This window comes from Pelodiscus sinensis, chromosome 13, assembly GCF_049634645.1.
Source record: "Pelodiscus sinensis isolate JC-2024 chromosome 13, ASM4963464v1, whole genome shotgun sequence".
In the NCBI taxonomy this organism is placed as follows: domain Eukaryota; kingdom Metazoa; phylum Chordata; order Testudines; family Trionychidae; genus Pelodiscus; species Pelodiscus sinensis.
In genome coordinates, this window is record NC_134723.1 from 1,262,381 (window position 1) to 1,285,954 (window position 23,574).

At 66.5% G+C, this 23,574-nt stretch overlaps 1 protein-coding gene across 7 annotated transcripts in view; it reads left to right on the forward strand.

Annotated features, from left to right (window-relative positions):
• Positions 1–23,574, forward strand: part of PHKA1 (phosphorylase kinase regulatory subunit alpha 1) — a 51,796-nt gene that overhangs the window by 7,774 nt on the left and 20,448 nt on the right. For 2 of the 7 annotated variants that reach the window (XM_075896551.1, XM_075896552.1), the window contains exons 4-19: positions 40–208; positions 2,280–2,362; positions 3,045–3,125; positions 3,644–3,742; positions 4,165–4,422; positions 4,738–4,791; positions 6,041–6,163; positions 6,544–6,639; positions 8,992–9,099; positions 9,713–9,791; positions 10,262–10,396; positions 11,792–11,901; positions 12,427–12,571; positions 13,324–13,402; positions 14,286–14,449; positions 17,386–17,544. In XM_075896551.1, coding sequence (XP_075752666.1) covers positions 40–208; positions 2,280–2,362; positions 3,045–3,125; positions 3,644–3,742; positions 4,165–4,422; positions 4,738–4,791; positions 6,041–6,163; positions 6,544–6,639; positions 8,992–9,099; positions 9,713–9,791; positions 10,262–10,396; positions 11,792–11,901; positions 12,427–12,571; positions 13,324–13,402; positions 14,286–14,449; positions 17,386–17,544 — 1,942 coding nt within the window. The remainder of the gene's footprint in view (positions 1–39; positions 209–2,279; positions 2,363–3,044; positions 3,126–3,643; positions 3,743–4,164; positions 4,423–4,737; positions 4,792–6,040; positions 6,164–6,543; positions 6,640–8,991; positions 9,100–9,712; positions 9,792–10,261; positions 10,397–11,791; positions 11,902–12,426; positions 12,572–13,323; positions 13,403–14,285; positions 14,450–17,385; positions 17,545–23,574) is intronic. The other 5 variants (XM_075896553.1, XM_075896554.1, XM_075896556.1 and 2 more) reach the window with 5 other exon arrangements.

Genomic DNA, 23,574 nt, shown 5'->3' on the forward strand with positions numbered 1-23,574 from the left:
AGGCGTGTGACTGTGCTCTCCCTTCTCGCGGCGCTGCAGGCGGACAAGGTGGAGGCGTTCAAGTACAGCCAGAGCCCCCAGGACAGCTTCCATGCCAAGTACAACACCCGCACCTGCGCCACGGTGGTCGGGGATGACCAGTGGGGTCACTTGCAGTTGGACGCCACCTCGATTTACCTGCTCATGCTGGCGCAGATGACGGCCTCTGGTAACCCCGGGGCAGCGCTCTGGTGCTGCCAGCTGTGGGGCCGCGGCGCGGGGGGTGATGCCTCTCGCCGCCTGAGGGCCGGGAAGGTGGTATCGTCCCTGTGCTGCGGATGGGGAAATCGAGGCACGGGGGTGGGACTTGATGTGTCCCAGGCCACAGGGGTTGGTGTCGGAGCTGGGAAGGGAGCTCAGATCGACTGACTTCCAGGCCTGCGCCTTGTCCGCGGCCAGGGGAACGTGGACTAAAGACTCGCAGATGGACGAGCTGGGATCTATCCCTGGTAACCAAGGTTCTTGTGCAACCCTGGGCAACTCGTGCCGCACGCCCGTTCCTCAGTTTCCCCCAAAATTGACCTTCTTGGGAGACTTCATGAGTGGAAAGAGCTTGGAGGCGCTGAAGGCCCCTGCACGTGCCCACCCCAGCTGTCCTTGCCCTGCGCTGTGGAGAGGGCCCAGCCCTCTAGCGGCCGTGAAACTCGGCCGTGCTGGGGCAGCACTTGCTCACCTTGGGGCAGCCTGAGCTCGGCGGGCAGAGCCGCTGTTCGGAGGTGGCGGGCCCAGCCCTCCCCCGGCAGTGATGCGGGGCCGACAACGTTCACACACTGGGCCCGAACAAGCGCCCGGCCTGGAGCGACTGTCTCGGGGTGCTCGGAACGCTGACGGCTCAGCCAGGCGCCGGCTCCTGTATCGGTACCGGGGCCCAGCCACCTCTGGCGCGCTGCCCTGCAAGCACACGGCGGGGCTGGCCCAAAGGCACCGGCGCTGTCGGCAGCCCCAGGAGAGGAAGCCAGGCTGAGCAGGCCATGGGCCCAGCGGCCAGGGTCTGGGCTGAGGCTGCTGGCGTGGTGTGGGGGAGGCAGCGTGTGTTGCTGCACCTGGCCTGGGGCCGAGCGGATGGACGCAGGGGCCGGGCTCGGGCGCTGCCTTTGCTGGGGTGACACTGGCGTTGGTTGTGTGCGGCTCAGACCCCGCCGTGGGGTTGGGCTGAAAGCCTGCTGTGAGCGGCGCACTCGGGGCTGGCTGCCGGGGAGCAGCCACAGGCGGTCGCACTGGTGTGACGTCCCACCCTCGCACCTGGAACCCGGCCGGGGAGCTGCCGTGTGGCCGCGCTGGAGAAAGCAGCCCCTGCGTCACTCGGCAGCGCCCACAGGCCAGGGGCCTGGCGCGAGTCCGTGTCTCCGGCGCGCTCTGCGCCCTGGCAGCTCAGTAACAGCACTTGGCTCCACGCTGCTTCCCCGTTGGGAGGAGGCCGCCGCCGCCCCCAATGCGCTGTCCGCCAGGGGCAGCGTGTGACTCGTGGCCCTGAGCTGGCGAGCGACTCGCCGTGGGAGGGCCCCGTGGCGCGCGGCAGGACTGGGCTCCGTGGGGGAGGCGTGGCCGGGCGTGGGCATGCGGCTGGGAGGAGCGAATTCTTAGCCAAGGGCGGTGCGTGACCCGTGGCCCTGAGCTGGCGAGCGACTCGCTGTGGGAGGGCCCCGTGGCGCGCGGCAGGACTGGGCTCCGTGGGGGAGGCGTGGCCGGGCGTGGGCATGCGGCCGGGAGGAGCGAATTCTTAGCCAAGGGCGGTGCGTGACCCGTGGCCCTGAGCTGGCGAGTGACTCGCCGTGGGAGGGCCCCGTGGCGCGCGGCAGGACTGGGCTCCGTGGGGGAGGCGTGGCCGGGCGTGGGCATGCGGCCGGGAGGAGCGAATTCTTAGCCAAGGGCGGTGCGTGACCCGTGGCCCTGAGCTGGCGAGTGACTCGCCGTGGGAGGGCCCCGTGGCGCGCGGCAGGACTGGGCTCCGTGGGGGAGGCGTGGCCGGGCGTGGGCATGCGGCCGGGAGGAGCGAATTCTTAGCCAGGGGCAGCGTGTGACTCGTGGCCCTGAGCTGGCGAGCGACTCGCCGTGGGAGGGCCCCGTGGCGCATGGCGGGACTGGGCTCCGTGGGGGAGGCGTGGCCGGGCGTGGGCATGCGGCCGGGAGGAGCGAATTCTTAGCCAAGGGTGGCGGGGGCTGCAGTGCGGTCGTGTGAGCTGGGTGGGGAGAGCGGTGGCCCCTCACGGCCAGTGCGCTCACAGGCCTCCCTCCTCCAGGGCTGCACATCATCCACAGCCTGGACGAGGTGAATTTCATACAGAACGTCGTGTTCTACATCGAAGCAGCGTATAAAACCGCCGTGAGTAGCCCCCGCAGCCACGCCTGGTCGCCCCGGCCTCCTAGTGCGGCGTGGGAGCCGCTTTGCCCGGGGCGGGCCCTGGGGGTGGGGGCATGGGAGCTGGTTTGCCCGGGGGCGGGCCCTGGGGGCGGGGGCGTGGGAGCCGCTTTGCCCGGGGCGGGCCCTGGGGGCGGGGGCATGGGAGCTGGTTTGCCTGGGGTGGGCCCTGGGGGCGGGGGCATGGGAGCTGGTTTGCCTTGGTGCGGGCCCTGAGGGTGGCGATGTGAGACCCGGTTTGCCCTGGGGCGGGCCCTGGGGGCGGGAGCGTGGGAGCCGGATTGCCCTGGTGCGGGCCCTGGGGGCAGGGGCATGGGAGCCGCTTTGCCCGGGGCGGGCCCTGGGGGCGGCGGCGTGGGAGCTGACTGAAATGGCCCCCTTGCCTGCTCGTGGCCAGGGCTGCTGGGCTGTGAGTCCTGAGTCCCGCAGTGATATTGCTGGGTGACTGGGCCAGTGGCTGTGTTTCTGTGCCTCGGTTTCCCCACCTGTGCAGCAGGACTGTTGCGTGGCTCCACCGCTCTGAGCTCTGGGTGTGAGAAGGCCCGTGGATTTAGGATCCTGCGGTCGCAGGGCGTTCCCTTGGGCTGGGGCTCCCAGGGCTGCTGGCCAACGTGTCGCCTGATGCGCCGATGTGGATTTGTGGCAGGACTTTGGGATCTGGGAACGCGGAGACAAGACGAACCAGGGAATCACGGAGCTGAACGTGAGCTCGATCGGCATGGCAAAGGTGAGCCAGGAGCGGGCGCTGGGGATGGGTTTGGGGGTCTCTTCCCAGGGCTCCTTGGTCTGCTTTGTCCTCCAGCCTGCCTGGGGCGCAGCTCCTATCTTGAGGGGGGGGGCATAAAACTCCCCCCAGGAGCCGCACCAAACGGCAGCTGTTCACGAGTCTCGGGCGAGAGTTCAGGCCTTTTCCCGCTGGTGTGTGTCAGCCCCTCGAGTGGGAAGTGTCCAGCGTGGGGTGCTTTGCGGTGCCTCAGTTTCCCCGTCTGCGCAGTGCGGGTGGGGTGTTGCGTGAGGGTGCCTTGCCGGCAGTCAGGCTGGTAAAGCTGCCCGTTGGGGTGTCTGGCCCTCTGCTGCTGCAGGGCTTAGGGTGGCAGCTCCACAGTCCAAACCCGGGGCCAGCCCGGCCCTCCTGGGGTTGCCTGTCGTGGCTCGTCTGTGCCTCGCGCGGGGAGGGGTCCCACGGCGAGCTGCCGCCTCCGCGCCCGTCTCACGCCCTGGCCTCTGCCTGGCTCCTGCTCGCAGGCTGCCCTCGAAGCCCTGGACGAGCTGGACCTCTTTGGCGCCAAAGGCGGCCCCCAGTCGGTGATCCACGTCCTGACGGACGAGGTGCAGCATTGCCAGGTAGGGCCCCCCCGCCCGCGGTCTGGCCCTGGCTCCGCGGCGAGCAGCCGGCCTGCGGGTGCAGCGGATGATCCGTGCCCCTCCCTCCTGCAGGTCCCGCCAGCCCAGAGCGCTTGTGTGCAGGCAGCAGGAGCTGGCGCCATGTGGCTCCCCGGGAGCTGGGGGGGAGGGAGGACCAGCCCCCACTGATAAGAATCCAGCTGGCGGGGGTGCAAAGGGGAACCTGCCCTGGGCCGGAGGTGGGTGGAGGAGGGTTAGAGCCCTTCCCCGGGCACATGCCGGGCTGCCAGGCCGTACCCTGGCCCATGGGGTCGCCACGCCCCTCAGATCTGGTCATCTTGGCTGCCTCTGCCCACCCCCTCTGCGCTGTCACAGCCCTTCCACCCCCGGGCTCCCCGGTCCTCTGTCCTGTGGCCCCACAGTGCCGCCCTGTGGTCCCCGCAGTGCCCCGCCCGGCAGCCCCACACTCACACCAGCGCCCAGCGCCCCTCGGCGAGCAGGGACAGCGCTTGGCACGGCCCTCTCCTTCCCAGTCCATTCTCCACTCCATGCTGCCGAGGGCTTCGACTTCCAAGGAGATCGACGCCAGCCTGCTCTCGGTCATCTCCTACCCCGCCTTCGCCGTGGAGGACAGCGAGCTGGTGGAGCTAACGAAGCAAGAAATCATCACAAAGCTGCAGGTAAGCGTCTCTCCAGGCTGGCCAGTACCCCCGCCGGCCCCGTGGTGCCCCCGCCCTGCGGCCCTCAGGGGGCAGGGACCAGCCGCTGGGGCCCCACCCGGTGAGACCGGAGAGGAACAAACCGCCGCCCGAGCGTGTCCCTCCTCCAGGAGCCAGGGGCCTTGCGCTGCGGCTGCGGCTGTGGCCTGGCCCGCCAGCCGGGGGGCGTGCGGGAGGGAGTCCCGCCCCCGCTGACACAGGCCAAGAGGCGGCGGGGGGGCTGCAGGCTCCATGCTGCGTGAGGGGCCCTTGCCCAGTGACTTTTCTCTCCGCCAGGGGCGTTACGGCTGCTGCCGCTTCCTGCGGGACGGGTACAGGACCCCCAGAGAGGTGCGTGCTCCAGGCTTGCTGCTGGGCTCCCTCTGCTTTGCACCGTCGAGTTCCCTGGCTGCGCGTGAGCGGGGCTGGCTGGCGGCAGGCCTGGAGGGAGCCGGAGACGCGCTGGCCTGCCCCAGAGAGCCAGGGCCAGCGGTGCGGGCTCCGAGGGAGCCTAGTGTCCATAGACCCCGGGGTCAGCGGGAGTCCCCAGCAGACGTGGCATTTCAAAGTGGCAGCGCCGCGTGGAGCCCAGGTCAGTGGGCACCCTGAGCCCCCCGCTGGCCCCGGGCTCCATGCTGCGCCTCTGCCCTGAAATGCACAAAGCCCCCAGGAAGTGCCCGGCGACTAGTCAGTTAATCGCTGTTCAACATCCTTACCCCTCTCCCGCCCGGCACCCCTCCTCGGCCTTCGCCCGACCGGGCGCACGTGGACGCTGGGCCCCTGCTCCTCCCATCCTGGGGGCCCTGCAGGGCATGTAACGCCAGCAGCCCTGGCTAGGGCACAGCTCTGCCCTGCTCCGCGCCTGCTCCTTCGCTGTGCAGAGGCCAGGCCAGAGCCGCCGCCTCCGGAGCCTGGCGTAGGGGGGCTTGCGTTGCTTATGCACGAGCCCTTCGGGCGCTGGGGTGAATGAGGCTCCGGCGCTGCTGCGGGACGAGAGATCCTCTGGTTTCGCCAGGCGTTTAACCCGCACGGCGCCTGGGGCTCCTTGCGCTGCCCTTCCCCGCCCTGCGGCCGTCGGGTGTCAGGGCCGGGGGCGCCGCGTTTTAGCAGGCGGGTCTGAGCGTCTGCCTGGACTGAGCTCTCGCTGGTCATAACCCGAGCGCGGCGTGTCCCTGCCTCTGCCCGGGGCGTCCCGGCCGGCAGCATTGCAGCCGTGGCTGAGAGACCCGGCTTCGGGGAGAGGCCAGCTGTAGCCTGTCTCCGACGCGGGCGCTGCTGGGATCAGCGCGGAAAATCGCCCCTGAATTTCCCACAAGCTGCCCCCGCCCTGCTAACTTGGGTGGGCAGCCGCCCCCGGCCGGGCCCCATTGAGCACGTCCAGCGCTGTCTGCCCTGGGTCCCCGGCCTTTCGGCTGGTCACGCGCCCGGTTCCCGCCCCGGTCCAGCCCTCCTGGCTTCCGGGCACGTGCTGTGCCAAGGGGCCTGGCTGGGCGCTGCCCTGCCTCTCTGGGCTGCCGTTCCCGCCGGGGTCCCCGTGGAGCCCCCAGGCGCTCGGGGAGCCTGCGCCTGGCTGGGCCCGTAGCTTTGGGTGTCTCCGCAGGACCCCAGTCGCCTCTACTACGAGCCCGCCGAGCTGAAGCTCTTCGAGAACATCGAGTGCGAGTGGCCTCTCTTCTGGACCTACTTCATTATCGACGGGCTCTTCAGCGGCAACACGGAGCAGGTTGGGGCGGGCGGGGGGGAGCCGGGCGGGGCCCCGGGGGGGGGGCTGCTTTTGTGTGGGTGTCACACGGTCGGTGTCCTGGCGGTCGCCCCCCTGCCGGGGAGGGCAGAGCGGCTGGGCGCTTGGTGCGACGTCGGGCGGCGGAGCCCAGTCCGGGGCCAGTCGCGGAGCAGACAGCCCTGAACGGCTGCGGGGCAGGCTCTGCCTGCGTCCTCCCCGGCCCGGCCCTTCCTCCGACGGCGGGCAGGGCGGCGCCCCGGAGCAGAGAGCAGAACAGGGGGCGGCCGCGCAGGGACCCGCCTTGGCGGTGGCTGGGACGTCCCTGCGTGTTCCCCGCCCCAGCTGCCGGGGCAGAGGCTGACTCCTGTGGGCTCCCGCAGGTGCAGGAGTACAGGGAGGCCCTGGAAGCCGTGCTCATCAAGGGGCAGAACGGCCTTCGCCTGGTGCCGGAGCTGTACAGCGTCCCCGCCAACAAGGTGAGCGCAGCCGGGCAAGACGGGCCTGGCCCCTCCCCCCGCAGGGCCCCGGGTGCAAACGCCGACCCTCTGGGGGTCTACGGGGCCTGCCCCCCTCCCCTCCTCCGCAGGGCCCCGGGTGCAAACGCCGACCCTCTGGGGGTCTACGGGGCCTGCCCCCCTCCCCTCCTCCGCAGGGCCCCGGGTGCAAACGCTGACCCTCTGGGGGTCTATGGGGCCTGCCCCCTTCCCCTCCCCCCGCGGGGCCCCGGGTGCAAACGCCGACCCTCTGGGGGCCTACGGGGCCTGCCCCCCTCCCCTCCTCCGCAGGGCCCCGGCCGCAAACGCCGACCCTCTGGGGGTCTACGGGGCCTGCCCCCCTCCCCTCCTCCGCGGGGCCCCGGGTGCAAACGCCGACCCTCTGGGGGTCTACGGGGCCTGCCCCCCTCCCCTCCTCCGCAGGGCCCCGGCTGCAAACGCCGACCCTCTGGGGGTCTACGGGGCCTGCCCCCTTCCCCTCCTCCGCAGGGCCCCGGGTGCAAACGCCGACCCTCTGGGGGTCTACGGGGCCTGACCCCTCCCCTCCTCCGCAGGGCCCCGGCTGCAAACGCCGACCCTCTGGGGGTCTACGGGGCCTGCTCCCCTCCCCTCCTCCGCAGGGCCCCGGCCGCAAACGCCGGCCCTCTGGGGGTCTACGGGGCCTGCCCCCTTCCCCTCCCTCCGCAGGGCCCCGGGTGCAAACGCCGACCCTCTGGGGGTCTACGGGGCCTGCCCCCCTCCCCTCCTCCGCAGGGCCCCGGGTGCAAACGCCGGCCCTCTGGGGGTCTACGGGGCCTGCCCCCTTCCCCTCCCTCCGCAGGGCCCCGGGTGCAAACGCCGACCCTCTGGGGGTCTACGGGGCCTGCCCCCCTCCCCTCCTCCGCAGGGCCCCGGCTGCAAACTCCAACCCTCTGGGGGTCTACGGGGCCTGCCCCCCTCCCCTCCTCCGCGGGGCCCCGGCCGCAAACGCCGACCCTCTGGGGGTCTACGGGGCCTGCCCCCCTCCCCTCCTCCGCGGGGCCCCGGCCGCAAACGCCGACCCTCTGGGGGTCTATGGGGCTGCCCCCTGCAGTTCCCTCCTGGCAAGAGGCATCGTCTCCCCAGCGTCGAACCCGGGCGCAGGGCAGGGGCTCTGCTTTCCCAGTCCGAGGTTCCCTAGCCCCCTTCCACTGTCCTGCGCCAGGGCCCCACCCAGACCTGCTGCTCTCCCGGAGCCGCCTCCTGCAGGCCCAAGGCGGGGCTCCTGTCAGACGGCTCCCGGCCCCAGGGCCTTCACCTGCTCCCCCCTTCCCCCCCAGTGTGACGGCGCGTTGGGGTTTTCCCGTCTCCTGCACCCCCGTAGCGGCACGGACAGACTCCCCCAGCCGGTAGAATAGAGGGAGTTTATTGCCTCTCCAGGATACAGCACAGCACAGATGGCATCTGGTTCCAGGGCAGGCCTAGGATGCCTCAGCCCCCCTTGAGATGGGGGAGACTGGGCTCCTAAATCCCAGCCTGTTGCTGAGGCTGCTTCCTCCATGATCCCAGACAGACTAACTCGCTCTCCTCCAGCCCTGCCCCCCAGCCAGGGCAGCATCCACCTTCCTTTGCTCCTCTCCCTGGGGGGTAGCTGGGCAGACAGGTTGAGAGACCCCTTTGCATAATGACTCACCCCGTCCTGCTGGGCCGTGGTACCGACAGCAGCCTGTGGGGGTCACCCGCAGCCCCAGCATAGCAACCAGCAAGGTACCCCCACTACGTCACACCCAGGGAACCTCCCTCCGGACAGTCGCTTTGCTCCACCCACAGTCCTCCCTCCCTCCCCTGCCCAGAGAGCCCTGTATTGTTACAGGCCCCGGGTCTCCCCCCTGCAAGGCCTCCTCTGCTCCTGGGACCCACCCTCCTGGACCAGCCCCTTGCTTCTGGGCCCCGCGTGCGGTGGCCAAGGTGGCTCTGCCCCACGGGTCCCCGGCTCTGGCCAGTGCTCCTGACACCTTTCCTCCAGCGGGAGCAGGGGTGCTGGCCCGGGTCCCAGCCAGTGGTCCCTGCCAGCCGGGAGCTTGAAATTCAAATGCTGCCCGGTCGAGCCGCGGTGCACCCACTGCTGGACTTTCAGTGCATGTAAAAAATGTATACCGCACATGGATGAAACTATTAGAGAACATTGGGCCCGACTGCTGCTGCCTGGGGGCTCCGCTGCCGGCCTGGGTCCTGCTCAGCTGCCGGCCCGCGAGCCGCTTAGCCCGGTTCCTGCCTGGCCGCCGCCCCGTGCCCGGGGGCATAGGGCAGCAGCTGCAAACGTGGCCGGCGGGCGGGCACCGCTGTGGGCTGCCTGACCTCTGCCTTGTCTCCCAGGTGGACGAGGAGTACCTGCACCCCCACTCTGTCGACCGGGTCCCGATGGGCAAGCTGCCCCACATGTGGGGCCAGTCTCTCTACATCCTGGGGTGCCTGATGGCCGAGGTGAGAGGGGCCCGTCTCTCCGGGCTCCGAGGGCGTTGGACGCTGGGGTGCTGAGCGCTCAGGCCGGGAGAGCTCCAAGTCGGCGAGAGGTGCCCGGCGTTCCCTGGGCTCGGTGGCTTTTCCTAGAAGTCTTGGTCCGAGCCGCTGCCTTCTGGCTCCCACGTGGGGCGCGCTGCCTCTTCCGCCCAGGGCCTGGCTCCAGCCGGTCCGCTGCCCCTCTCCCCCCGGCTCGCGGCTGGCTGTCCCGAAAGCTGCTCCAAAGAATCGGCCGCTGCCCGCCAGGCTAGCCCAGGCTGCAGCCGTTCAGCACAGTGGGCGCCGCACCGTGCCCCCTGCAGCCAGTGGCCGCTGCGCTTGGCTTCCCCGGGCTGGGCGAGCCCCCTCCTGCCTCCAGAGCTGCTGCGCCGCGGGGTCGGCATGCTCGGTGTTCTCTCTGCCCGAGCGCGTTCGTTCCTGCCTGTCCTGGCTCCCAGCGGGGAAGGGGGTTCCGGGCTCTTCCTTGCCAGTGTGAGCCGCACGGGGGCTCCCCCGGCCAGGTCCTTGGGGTGGGATGCGATGGCTCCTGCGCCGAGGGCTCTCCCTGAGGACAAGGCCTCCCGGTTGTATCTTGCAGGGGTTTCTCGCGCCAGGGGAAATCGACCCCCTGAATCGCAGGTTTTCCACGGTGCCCAAGCCGGACGTGGTGGTCCAAGGTGAGCGCGGCAGCCTGGCGGGCTGGCTCCCTGCCCGGGCCTGGGAACGGGCGGTTCGGCGGGGCAGTGCGCCCCAGCCCCGTGTGCTGTGGGAGATGCTGTCGGTTTGGCCGCCCCTCTGAGCAACACAGGGCCAGGACTCTGGTCTCAAGGTTCCTTGTCCCCTTCAGTTACCCAGCTGCGCTGGCGTTCCCCAGAGGTGGCTGCAGCGGCGCGGGAGCTCCCAAGGGGCCGGTTTAGGGGTGTGAAGCGTGCGAGGCCGGAAGCTGCTATGGGCAGTACAGTGCCTCCTGCCAGCCCCGCTCTTGCTCCCCGCCCCGGTGCCGTGTGGCCACTGTCGCTGCCGGGGGGCTCAGACCCCCTCGTGGCGGGCGGCGCAGCTTGGCGCGGGGCGCGGGTTAGCTGGGGCGGGCGCTGGCCCGCGGGGTGACGGAGCCCAAGCCACTGACCCTGCTCTCTGCCCGGCCCAGTGTGCATCCTGGCCGAGACAGAGGCCATCAAGGCCCTCCTGAAGAAGCAGGGCATCGAGGTGGAGACGGTGGCTGACGTCTCCCCCATCCGAGTGCAGCCGGCCCGCATCCTGAGCCACATCTACGCCAGGCTGGGTGAGCGGCTGGAACGGGGGGCAGGGAAGGGCAGCCGGGAGGGCCACTCGATTCTCCCTGGGCCTGGCTTCCAGCGTGTGCTAATGGCCTGCCAGCAGCGGGTCCTTTCGTGGGCGCTGCCGCCTCTGAGGCCCTGCCTGCACCCCCAGGTCTCCCCTCAGGCTGCCAGTAGCCCTGTCCTGACTGAACACGGGTGTGTCTGCCGGTCCCTGCTCCTGGGAGAGCTCCCTGCCCCGAGCCCCCTCCAGCACCAGTGTGGGTCGCAGCTGACTACGCCCGGCTGCCCCGGCGCGGCCACGCTGGTCCGGTCCCATCCAATCCCAGAGCGGGTAAAAGGGCCTCGGCCGCGCTGCCGTCGGTGGAAATGGCTCCGCTCCTGTTGAAACCCCCGTGGCCGCGGAGCCGCGCTCCTGCTCGCAGACCCCGTGGGCTACCCAGCCTCCGGCCGGCCAGTCTGCCCTGGGGCCTGGAGCACGGCGGGGCAGCTCCGCTCAACTCCCCTGCTGCCCAGATACGGCCGCGGCTCTCAGCCGGGCCACGTGGTCTCCTGCAGGCAGTGGCTGGTTGTGCAGCGGGCCAGGCCGTGGCTCGTGTCTGCGGGAGCGTGGGGCTCGCGTTCTACTGGGTGCACTGGTCGGGCGCCGGGTGCTTCCGCCCTTCTGTGCTGGGGGAGCAAGGAGCCGAGCCCCGGAGGGGCCGAGAGCCACTGAGCTGAGGGAGCCCTCGGAGCCGGGCGTCCTGCCAGCGGGAGTCGATGCTGCTCCCTGGCCAGCCGTCCCCCTGCGGCATCGCTTGGGCTTTGCGTTCCCCGGGTGGCCTCTCTGGGCTCTGCCCGCCCCCGAGGGGCCCGTTGCTGGCGCAGCCTCCAGCTTCCTGGAACCCTGCCCCCTCCCCTCTTCGCTGAAAGAGGAAGCCAAGCAATAGCTTCCCTGCGGCTTGTCTGTGGGCCCCTGCTGAGCCCGTGGCAGGGCTATAACCGTTCCCTCCTCTCCAGAGCCGGGTCCTAGTGCTCACCCTAGCGGGGCTGTATGTCCCCGTTTGACAGACAGACAAACTGAGGCACGGCACAGCCAGGGGCTTTGTCAGGATCTTCCAGGAGGCCAAATCTCCAGAGTGCCAGTCTGGTGCTCTGCCCACTAGGCTGCACTGCCTGGCTCAGGTGGGCTGTAATGCCTGAGGCGCAGCTGAGCGTGTGCAGGGCGGGAGCTGTCCTCGGAGCGAAGCTCTGGCGCGATGAGCCCATTCCTGCCCCGTGCGGCTTGTCCCCAGAGTGTTTCTTTCAAGTGCCCAGCCTTTGAGCTGGTCTCCCCCAGAGCCTCCCAGTAACACGGCGGTGCCCTCCCCTCCCCTCCCCCTCCCCTCCCCTCCCCTCCCGTCCTCTCACGCTTCTCACAGGTCGCAACAAGCGCATGAACCTGAGCGGCCGGCCCTTCCGCTACATGGGAGTGCTGGGCACCTCCAAGCTGTACGACATCAGAAAGACCATATTCACCTTCACACCCCAGGTGGGTGCCCCCTGGGCAGCATGGCGGCCGGCCGGCGTCCCGGCCCTCGTGGTATCGGCCCGGGGCGGCCGGCCGGCGTCCCGGCCCTCGTGGTATCGGCCCGGGGCGGCCGGCCGGCGTCCCGGCCCTCGTGGTATCGGCCCGGGGCGGCCGGCCGGCGTCCCGGCCCTCGTGGTAGCTGCTTCGGTCCCCGGGTGGTGGAGAGACGTGGGGGATGGGGGGAACGTCTCTACCCTTGGCGGGGGAATCAAGGCTTGCAGCCACCTGCAGCTCTTCTGAGCCCCCATCTCCACAGTAACGGCCATCTCCCCCCGACCCCCTTGTCTCAGGTCAGACTGGGCCTGCCGATCTCGGCCTGGTCCACGGGGGCCTCGGTCCGTGTCCCTGCAGCCGGTTAGCCAGGAGCCGCCGGGGAGCCTTCCTGCTTTGCTGCTGCTTCCCGTGAAGGCCCCACCCAGCTCTCCCTGTCTGCCCCCCCCCCCGACTTTCGCCCTGTGACACGCGGCTCCGCTTCTGCACCCCCAGTTCCTCGACCAGCAGCAGTTCTACCTGGCCCTGGACAACAAGATGATCGTGGAGATGCTGCGGACGGACCTCTCCTACCTGTGCAGCCGCTGGAGGATGACGGGGCGGCCGACCATCACCTTCCCCATCTCGCAGACCATGCTCGGTAACGGCTGCCTTGCCTGAGCCCGGGGTGGGGGCGGGTCGATGGGCGGCTGCGGGGGAGGTGCTGCACTCCGCGGGGTCAGAGCGGCCCACGGGGGCATTGGGGGCTGGGGGAGGGGAGGCTGCCACAGAGCAGCCTCTGTCCACAACAGGCCCAGGCTTGCTGCAGACAGAGGCTGCTCTGCACGCGAGCCCAGAGCCCCATGGACGGGAGCCGCTTTTGCAGACTGGCCCCCGCCCGTCACCCCGCAGAGGCAGCCGTCTGGGGTGGCCGGGGTCCCTGGGAGGGGCTGTCGAATGGTGGTGTAAGCGCGGGGGCTCGACTCCTCGTACCCGTTAGCTAACACCCCCGGGAGAGGTCGGGGGTGTCTCCGCCCTGCCCTGCCGGCTGCCGCTCTTGGCAGTTTCGCAGCTCATGACAGCTGGCTCCCAGCTCCCTGGCCCAGGGGGGCCGCCCCACTCCCAGCCAGTGCCCCCCCCATTTGCCAGCAGGGGTCTGCGCCCAGCCGAGAGCCCGGGGGAAGTCGGTGGAAGTGTTCCTGCCGAGGGCGTGCGCCAGCGGGGCAGGGCTGGGCGTGGACCTGCCATGGGCCGATCTAAGCTCTTCGTGTCCCAGCCCGGCCCCTGGCTGGCCAGGGAAGCTATTGGAGCATAACGGGGAGGTGGGGGGGCCTCCTGGTGTCCTCCCCGTGACCAGAGAGACCCGCGAGCGCCCTCCTGCCCTGCAGCTCACTCCCGGCCTCTCTCTGGCAGACGACACTGGAACCAGCGTGCACCCCACGGTGCTGGCCATGCTGCGGAAGCTGCAGGACGGGTATTTTGGCGGGGCGAGGTGAGCAGCAGCGCCTGCCGTGGCGCCGTGCCAGCCAGCTGGGCCCTGCGGCCCCACGCGCCCTCCGGGACGCTGCAAGGGAGCCTGGGGCGCAGGGCTCGGGTTGGGGCGGAGGGGAATGGGCGGTGCTCTGCCAGCAGGTGTGTCTGTCCCTGGCAGAGTTCGGCCGCCCCAGAGGCCAGGCTGGGGCAGTGCCGAGGCAGATCGCCCGGTGCCAGGGGGCTGTGGGGCACACGGTGGCTGGGGCTCAGAGTGCAGGAATGTTTTCCTCTAGCCCCTGAGTGAGGGCGGGGCCTTGCCCCCGGCCCTGTCCAGCTGTGGCGCGTGGCGGGAACCCAGGCTTACCCCGGTGGTGCTTTGCCCCAGTGGCTGGGCCGTGGAGCTGCCTCTTAGCTCGGTGGGGGAGGCCTGTAGGTTGAGGTCCAAGTTTGACCCCTCCTGCTAACGCCCAGTCCCCATTGCCAGGGGTTTCAGGCAGCCCCCCCGGCACTCCTCCTGCCTCTTGAAGGCCCGCCCTAGCCGGAGGGGTGGCTGTGTGCCTGGTAATGGAGGGTCGGGGAGACAGTCGCGTGCTCAGCCTCTCCCTCTCTTCAGCTCCCTCGGCATCCTCCCGCCCAGCGACCTGGCCCGCTGGTATCTCCCCCCGTGGCCTTTCTTCTCCCTCTCCTGCCCTGCCCCCGAGTGCCCGGGCCTGGCAGCCTTTCCCATTAGGTGGTCACTGCAGCATCTCACACGACGTCCCCACGGGGCTGCAGCAGCCTCGGGCTCGCAGAGTCCAGCATCCCGGCCGGGAGCCGGCAGTGCCGGGCGGGGGGCACCGTGCCGCCCAGGCAGAGCCAGTAGGACCAGCCCCGGCCCGTCTGACCGGCTCTCTCCCGCCCAGGACCCAGACGGGTAAGTTGTCCGAGTTCCTGACCACGTCGTGCCGCACCCACCTCAGCTTCATGGACCCCGGCCCGGAGGGTAAGCGCCGTGCCCACGGTCACGGGCTCAGCAGCACGCTCGACCCCGAGGACTGGCTGCATGGCTTCCAGCTGGCAGAGGCTGGTAAGGACGGGGGCGGGCGCCGGACTAGGCCGTGGTCGGTCCCTACACCAGCGAACTCCACGCTCTCGGCCAGGCGCCCCCCCGCTTGGCTGCAGCCCCCACCGGCCCGGGCTCCGAGGCGACTCGTGGGGGGTCGCTGGCCTGAGCCTGTCAGCCTAGCCGGCCTGAGGGGGCGGTGCTGAGGGGGAGCTCGGGGCTGGGCCGTCCCGAGGGTGCTGCTGGCTCTCAGCGGCCGCGCTGGGGGCCCCGGCCAGGCTGCTCGGGCCCTGGGAAGCAGCGTGCCCGAGTGGGCGCCCGTTCCGGGGTCGCGCCGATGTTCCCAGTCAGGGCTCTGGTCTCTGGAGGGGCCAGGCCTGGGGCTGCGGGCAAAGGGCAGGGCCAGAGCGGCTAGCCGAGGTCGCTTGTTTCCTCTCCATCAGGTGCAAAGAGCTCTTGGAACCGAGTGTCCGTCCCGATCCCTTTCCTTGCCCCTCCTCTGTCCCCCACTAACGGCTTGTCCCCCGCTTGCATTGCCTCACCCCCGGCTCCATGCTTGGCAGGGGCTCCCCCAGGGGCTCCCCCGGCCCGTCTGGTCCCTTGGGCTGGGCGAGGGGCTTGTGTCCGTGCTGGGAGGCTGCAGCTCTAGGGCAAGTTGGGGGCTCTGCGCTGGCCAAACAGCCCTTCTCACTAGACAGCGCTGCCGCCGAGCGCTCCTGCGGCTTCCCACATCCCCGGCAGCCGCTCGGGGCCCCGACCCCGCTCCATGTCCGTGCTGCTCTGTGTGGCCACAGCACGGAGCCCAGGTGGCAAACCCGGCCCGGGGCCTCGGGAAGTGCCGCATTCGAGCAGGTCCCAGGCGTGCTGGGCAGTCGGGGGAGGCAGGAGAGCTGTGAGGCCATGCCCATGCCGTCACGGCACGGGGCCCTTTGCATGCGAGTGCCGTGGCCGCCTGCCTGACAGCACTGCACCCTGCCTGTGGCACTCCGACCCTTCTCCCAAGGGTGCACCAGGCTGGAGCCTGGGGTGGGTCCTCAGGCTGCATGGAGGCTAATGCACCGCGTGGGCCTCGCAATCGGCCCCCTCAGGCGCCCGGGCCGCCGTGGAGAGTGAGTGTGCGGCTGCCTGCATGTGGCTGGCAGGCCAGGGTGTGAACACGCTCCCTTCACGGGGGCTCGCGGGCGAAAGGGCTCGCGGGCGCCGCCGTGGCAGGTGGGTCTGTGCCGCGCGGGGGCTCCGGGAACAGGGCGGGGCCGTGCTCACTAGCCACGCTACAGGCCAGGAGCGCCAGTGCGTAGAAGCCCTTTGCAAGCCTCGGTTTGCCAGTCTGGTGGCGGCAGGGCAGGGCAGGGCTGGGCTGGCAGCAAACCGCTCCTGGGGCCGGCCAGCCGGGGCCATTGGGTTTTTGGCCCAGGCGGGAGAGGGATAGAAAAGGTGGATGACGTCCGGGATTTATCGAGTGGCTCCGGGTTCTCTCTCGCACCCGATTGCACGCGAGAGCCAGCACTGGCATCCCAGCGGGCACGGCCGAGCCGGTCCCTGCTCAGAGGGGCGCCGTGCGGTTGGAGAGAAGCCGCGGGGGGACGGCTGGGCAGGGCCTGGCCAGGGCAGCTGGGAGTGACGCGGGGCCCTGGCAGCGCGCTCAAGGCGGAGGCCAGGCCAAGGCAGGGCTGAGGGGCAGGCCAGGCCTGTGATTGCCGCAGGCTGTCCGGGCCCAGGCGCTGCGCTGGCTTGAGGTGGTGCTGCCTGTGCACGCCCCGGCCCCCGCGGTTAGGAGCGGTGCCCAGCAGTGCCGCCTCCTTTCCCCAGTGCTGGGTAACGGCGACTCCCCCAGGGGTCCCACACGGGGCCCAGCTCTCCCCTCAGGGTCTCCCCATGGAAACAGAGCAGCAGCAGGGCCAGCCGGCCGGAGGAGGGGCTGGGCGCTGTGAGGGGGCAGGAGCCGGGTCGGCGCAGGGCCCCTCTGAGTGAGCCGGCCGGAGGAGGGGCTGGGCGCGCCGAGGGGGCAGGAGCCGGGTGAGTGAGCCGGCCGGAGATGGGGCTGGGCGCGCCGAGGGGGCAGGAGCCGGGTGAGTGAGCCGGCCGGAGGAGGGGCTGGGCGCGCCGAGGGGGCAGGAGCCGGGTGAGTGAGCCGGCCGGAGGAGGGGCTGGGCGCGCCGAGGGGGCAGGAGCCGGGTGAGTGAGCCGGCCGGAGGAGGGGCTGGGCGCTGTGAGGGAGCAGGAGCCGGGTGAGTGAGCCGGCCGGAGGAGGGGCTGGGCGCTGTGAGGGAGCAGGAGCCGGGTCGGCGCAGGGCCCCTCTGAGCGAGCCGGCCGGAGATGGGGCTGGGGGCAGGAGCCGGGTCGGCGCAGGGCCCCTCTGAGCGAGCCGGCCGGAGGAGGGGCTGGGCGCGCCGAGGGGGCAGGAGCCGGGTCGGGCGCAGGGCCCCTCTGAGCGAGCTGGCCGGAGATGGGGCTGGGGGCAGGAGCCGGGTCGGCGCAGGGCCCCTCTGAGCGAGCCGGCTGGAGATGGGGCTGGGGGCAGGAGCCGGGTCGGGCGCAGGGCCCCTCTGAGCGAGCCGGCCGGAGGAGGGGCTGGGCGCGCCGAGGGGGCAGGAGCCGGGTCGGGCGCAGGGCCCCTCTGAGCGAGCCGGCCGGAGATGGGGCTGGGGGCAGGAGCCGGGTCGGCGCAGGGCCCCTCTGAGCGAGCCGGCCGGAGATGGGGCTGGGGGCAGGAGCCGGGTCGGCGCAGGGCCCCTCTGAGCGAGCCGGCCGGAGATGGGGCTGGGGGCAGGAGCCGGGTCGGCGCAGGGCCCCTCTGAGCGAGCCGGCCGGAGATGGGGCTGGGGGCAGGAGCCGGCTCGGCGCAGGGCCCCTCTGAGCGAGCCGGCCGGGCAGGTGAGGCTGCGGTGCCTTGGTGTCCCTGCGCGCCAGGCGGCCTGGCACACGTGACTCAACCCCTCTCTTCTGCCTGCTCCTGCAGCTGACGCCTACGACGAAGTGGCTCAGTATTTAGACCTGCTGGAGCAGGCGGCTCCCCGGGCTGCCCAGAAGGGCGGGCTGCATCGCTTCCGAGCCGCCGTGCACACCACTCGCGACCTCATGGCCCTGGCGTGCCAGGCCAAAGAGCTGCACGTACAGAGTGAGTACGGCGCCCGGCCTGCCCGGGTCGTGCATGGGCACTTCTGCAGCCGAGCGCTGGCTCCCGGGGGGCTGGGGGCTCCCCAGAGGGAATTCGTCGTCCCCCCCGCTCTCGGGAGCAGGCTGGTACTGCTGGCAGACGTGAGGCACATTGGGGGGCTGCGTGGCACAGCCGGCCGGGTGCCCCGGGCCCTCTCCCGGTGCCCCGAGAGGGTCTAGCCAGGCCAGAGTCCCAGCACTGCTGTGAGGGTGGGCAGCCCTCCCTGCGGCTCCCCTCTCTGCCGCGCCCTGCCCAATACCTGCTCCTGCGGGGGGCTGCCCTGGCTCCTCTGCCGAGAGCCACTGGGGCCGCTCCCCACGGAGAGGGAGCCCGCCTCCAGCTTCTCCTCTGGCTCAGGTTCTTACCTTGCTCCCTCCCCGATCCGCCTCTGCTGGCGTTTCGTGGCTTGTCACGGGTGCTCCCCAAGCGCTGGCGTGCGGCGGCGGCCCGGGGGGCTTTGGGGCTCGGGTGGATGTGGAGCAAATGGGGGAGAAGGCGGGGTTAGGACTAGAAACGGGTCGGCTGTGTCGTCCCATCCTGCCCCTTCTGTTGCCGCGCGCCTGGGCATCTGCGTGCAGCCCCGAGCCTGGGAGGCGGAGGACCGGCCACTGCCCTCGCTGCGTCTGTGCCAGGGCGGCGTAACTGGCAGGCTGCAGCCATGTGCTCAGCCAGACTCGCGCTTCTCGGCTCTTCGCTGTGTGGCACCCGCGTGGCCCCGGGGCTGGCACCTGGGCCACGGCTGTGTGCTGCTCGGGCTGCACTGGGTTCTCCGCCGGGCCACCCACCTCCCGGGGCAGGAGGTTCGCAGCCGATGCCTCCCCAGCGGGGTGAACGCTGCCTGGATCAGCCGCTGGCGAGCAGGCCCCGCGCGTCCTGCCTGGGGCGGGGCAGAGAGGTTTTACTTGGGGAGCCCTGTGGCGGCAGCGCTTCCGGTCCGCTCTGCGCTCCCAGGCTGCGGAGCTGCAGGGTGGCGCACAGACCTGGCAGAGCCGTGCCAGGCAGGACCTCCTGCGTGGAGATGCCCTTACGCTGTGCCCTGGGTCTGATCCCTCCCTCTTGCAGCTCGTGGGGGGGAGCATTTAGCACCACTCCTGCCCCTGGCCTGGCCCAGCCCAGCCCCCTTTTGGAGCAGCGAAAGCCGACAGGCCTGGAGCTCCGCAGCGTCCCTGCCAGCTGCCCGTGAGCGCGCAGCACCCCGCCTGGGTTCCCTCGGGCTGTGGCCAGGGCCGGGGCAGGCAGTCCCCCCCAGCGTCACCTCGCTCTGGCTCTGGCACGCTGGTCCCGCATGGCCGGGGCGCTGTTCCTTGGTCAAGCCTTAGCCGAAGGCCAGGGCTTTATCCGCCCGTGAGTGAGCAACCGGGGCAGCCAACAGGCGGTTTTGAGGGCACTGGCCATTCGTTAACGAGCTGATTTACATAAACCCCCTCCCTAGCCGAAGTAGCTGCAGGGGCGAAGGCAGCAGAAGCCCAGCAGCAGAGTGGGGGCTGTCCGGCTCATTGCGCCCAAGGTAGCGTGTGTCTCCCCTGCCCTGCGGGCGGCTGGCGTGTGCGCATTTGGTGCAAGGAGCGCCTGGCCCTCAGAGACCACGTCCGGGCTTTGGAGGCCAGGGTGGCTGAACTGGAGGAGCAGAGGGAGGCCGAGAGGTGCATGGGCGAGGCTTCCCCTAGAACTGCCCACCTCCAGTCAGACAGCCCCCGCGGTTAGGGAGGGGGAAAGGCTCAGGGAAGGAGAGCAGAGGGGAATGACCCTCCTTCCCAGTGATGTTCTGGGATCCTCTCGCACTGAGGAGACATCTCCGGGGGAGGGGACTCCCGCCATTAGGAAGAGGCAGGTGTCAGCAATGGGGGATTCGATCGTTAGAGACACAGAGAGCTGGGTTTGTGCTGACCGGGAGAACTGGATGGTCACTTGCCTGCCTGGTGCGAAGGTTGCGGATCTCTCGAGGCATCTGGACAGACTTATGTGCGGTGCTGGGGAGGAGCCGGTGGTCGTGGTGCATGTAGGTACCAATGACATAGGGAGGGGTAGGAGAGATGTCCTGGAGGCCAAATTTAGGCTGCTAGGAAAGAGACTGAAATCCAGGACCTCTATGGTGGCATTCTCGGAAATGCTTCCAGTTCCACGCGCAGGGCCAGGTAGGCAGGCAGAGCTTCAGTCTCAATGCGTGGACGGGACGATGGTGTAGAGAGGAGGGGTTTAGATTTATTAGGAACTGGGGACACTTTTGGGATGGGGGAGCCTAGACAGGAAGGATGGGCTCCCCCCAAACCAAAATAGCACCAGACTGTTGGCACGTCACATTGAAAAGGTCGTAGAGCAGTTTTTAAGCTAAGGGCTGGGGCAAAGCCGACAGGTGCGGAGGAGCACATGGATCGGACAGACACATCTCTTAGGGGAGGGTCTATTAATAGAGATGCTCTGTGTTCCAGGCAGGGGGAGAGGATGGAAGTCTGGCTCGGATCAGATGAGGCACAATCAAATGAAAGAGTCTAACACACCAGGAAATGGCAGACAGATAAATAGTGACAGATTATTAAAGTGCTTAGACACACATGCTAGAATTCTACATGGTAAAATGGGTGACTAGAGTGCCTAGTTTTAAAGGAGGCTATTGCTAGAACAGGCATCACGGAAACTTGGTGGAATAAGGACGATCAATGGGACACAGTCATACCAGGGTACAAAATATATCGGAAGGACATAACAGGTCGTGCTGGTGGGGGAATGGCACTATACACGAAAGAAAATGTAGAATCAAATGAATTAAAAATCTTAAATGAGCCAAAATGTTCCATAGAATCTCTACGGATTGTAATCCCATGCTCCAATAATAAGAATAGAGCAGTGGGGATCTATTATCGACCACCTGACCAGGATAGCCATGGTGACTATGAAATGCCAAGGGAGATTAGAGAGGCTATCAAATTAAAAAACTCCATCATAGTGGGGGATTTCAACTATCCCCGTACTGATTGGGTACATGTCACCTCAGAACAGGATGCAGAGATACAGTTTCTTGGTACCTTAAGTGACTGCTTCTTGGAGCAGCTGGTTCTGGAACCCACAAGGGGAGAGGCTGTTTGTGATTTAATCCTAAGTGGAGCGCAGGGTCTGGTTCAAAAGTTAAATAGAACTGGACAACTTGGAAATAGTGACCATAATGTAATAAAATGTAACATCCCTGTGACGGGACAAACCCCTCAGCAGCCCAACACTGGCATTTCATTTCAGAAAGGGGAACTACTCCAAAATGAGGAAGTTAGTTAAACAGAAATTACAAGGTACAGGGACACAAGTAAAATATCTGCAAGATGCATGAAAAATTATCAAACCCCATAATAGAGGCCCAACTTAAATGTATACCCCAAGCACAGCCAGGTGAAAGAAGCAGTAAGGGATAAAAAGATCTCTTTTAAAAAGTGCAAATCACAGCCTAGTGAGGAAAATAGAAAGGAGCATACACTTTGTCAAATTAAGTGTAAAAATATAATAAGCCAAAAAGGGAGTTACAGTGAGCCAAAAACTCAGGAAGTCAGAGCAAAACGTTTCTGTGCATCAGAAGCAGGAAGCCGGCTAAACACCCAGTGGGGCCCTTGGATGATTGAGATGCCAAAGGAGCACTCCACGATGATGAGGTCATTGCGGAGAAGCTAAATGAATTCTTTGCTTCACTCTGCATGGCAGAGGATATTGGGGAGATCCCCAAACCTGAGCCAGTCTTTGTAGGTGACAAATCTGAGGCATTGTCCCAGATTGAGGTGTCATTGGAGGAGTTTTGGAACAAATTGAGAAACTGAACAGTAACAAGTCACCGGGACCAGACGGCATTCGCCCAAGAGTTCTGAAAGCACTCAAATGGGAAATTGCAGAGCTATTGACTGTGGCGTGTAACCGATCCTTTAAATCCGCTTCTGTACCCAATGAGTGGAACATAGCTAATGTAACGCCAATGTTTAAAAAGGGCTGTAGTGGCGACCCTGGCAATTACAGAGCGGTAAGTCTAACGTCAGTACCGGGCAAATGAGTCGAAACAATAGTAAAGAAGAACATGGTCAGACACATGGATGAACGTAATTTGTTGGGGGAAAGTCACCATGGGTTCTGTAAAGGGAAATCCTGCCTTGCTAATCTGCTAGAGTTCTTTGAGGGGTTAACAAACATGTGGACAAGGGGGATCCAGTGGCTAGAGTGAACTTAGATTTCCAGAAAGCCCTTGACAAGGTCCCTCACCAAAGGCTCTTAAGTAAAGTAAGTTGCATGGGATAAGAGGGAAGGTCCTTTCCTGGATTGAGAACTGGTTAATAGACAGGAAACAAAGGGTAGGAATAAATGGTCAGTTTTCCAAGTGGAGAGGTAACTAGTGGGGTCCCTGAAGGGTCCGTCCTGGGACCAATCCTATTCAACCTATTTATAAATGATCTGGAGAAAGGGGGGATCAGTGAGGTGGCAAAATTTGCAGATGATCCCAAACTGCTCAAGAGAGGTAAGACCAAAGCAGACTGAAGAGCTTCCAAAAGATCTCCCCAAACTCAGTGATTGGGCAACAAAATGGCAAATGAACTGCAATATTGATAAATGTAAAGTAATGCACATCGGGAAAAGTAATCCCAGCGACACATACAGTATGATAGGGGCTAATTTAGTTACAACTGCTCAAGAGAGATCTTGGAGCGATTGTGGAGAGTTCTCTGCAAACATCCCCTCAGTGTGCAGCGGCCGTCACAAAACGCAAATCGATGTTGGGAATCATTAAAAAAGGCAACACACAAAAACCTGTAGGAGAACATTTCAATCTCCATGGACACACAGTGGCAGAATCAAAGGTAGCCATCCTGCAGCAAAAAAACTTCAAGATCAGACTTCAAAGAGAAACTGCAGAGCTACAGGTCATCTGCAAATTTGACACCATCACTTTAGGATTAAACAAAGACTGTGACTGGCTAGGCAGCTACAAAAGCAGCTTCTCCTCCCTTGGTGTTCGCACCTCCACATCCACTGCTAGAAGTGGGCCTCGTCCTCCCTGACTGAATTGACCTCGTTACCTCTAGCCTTACTCTGATTGGAACTCTTTTCTTGTGCCTGTATATTTATACCTGCCTCTGGAATTTCCACTACATGCATCTGACGAAGTGGGTCTTTGCCCACGAAAGCTTACCGGTATGCTCCAATAAATCTGTTAGTCTATAAGGTGCCACAAGACTCCTCGTCGCTTTTATTCAAAAAGGGACAGAGAATAAGACAGAAAATATCTTATTGCCTCTGTATAAATCCATGGCACGCCCACATCTTGAATACTGCGTACAGATGTGGGTGCCTCATCTCAAAAAAGATCTGTTGGCATTAGAGAAGGTTCAGAAAAGGGCAACAAAAATGCTGAGGGGTTTGGAACAGGTCCCATATGAAGAGAGATTAAACAGACTTGGACTTTTTAATTTAGAAAAGAGGAGAGTAAAGGGGGATATGATAGAGGTCTATAAAATCATGAGTGGTGTGGAAAAAGGGGATAAGGAAAAGTTATTTACTTATTCCCACAATATAAGAACTAGGGGTCACCAAATGAAATGACTAGGCAGCAGGTTTAAAACAAACCAAAGGGAGTTTTTCTTCACTTGGTGCACAGTCAACCTGTGGAACTCCTTGCCAGAGGATGTGGTGAAGGCCAGGGCTTTAACAGGATTCAAAAAAGAGCTAGATAGATTCACGGAGGTTAGGTCCATCGATGGCTATTAGCCAGGCTGGGTAGGAATGGTGTCCCTAGCCTCTGTTTGTCTGGAGGTGGGTGACGGGGAGGGGTCATGTGAGGATTCCCTGTCGTGTTCCCTCCCTCTGGGCTCCTGGCGCTGGCTGCTGTGGGCACACAGGACCCTGGGCTGGCTGGACCATTGGTCTGACCCCGTCTGGCCACTCTTACGAATTGGGGCTCGCTCTGCATTCCCCCAGTGTAGACAGAGTCGTCTTTAACTCTGGGTGGGGCCAGCAGCAGAGCCAGCC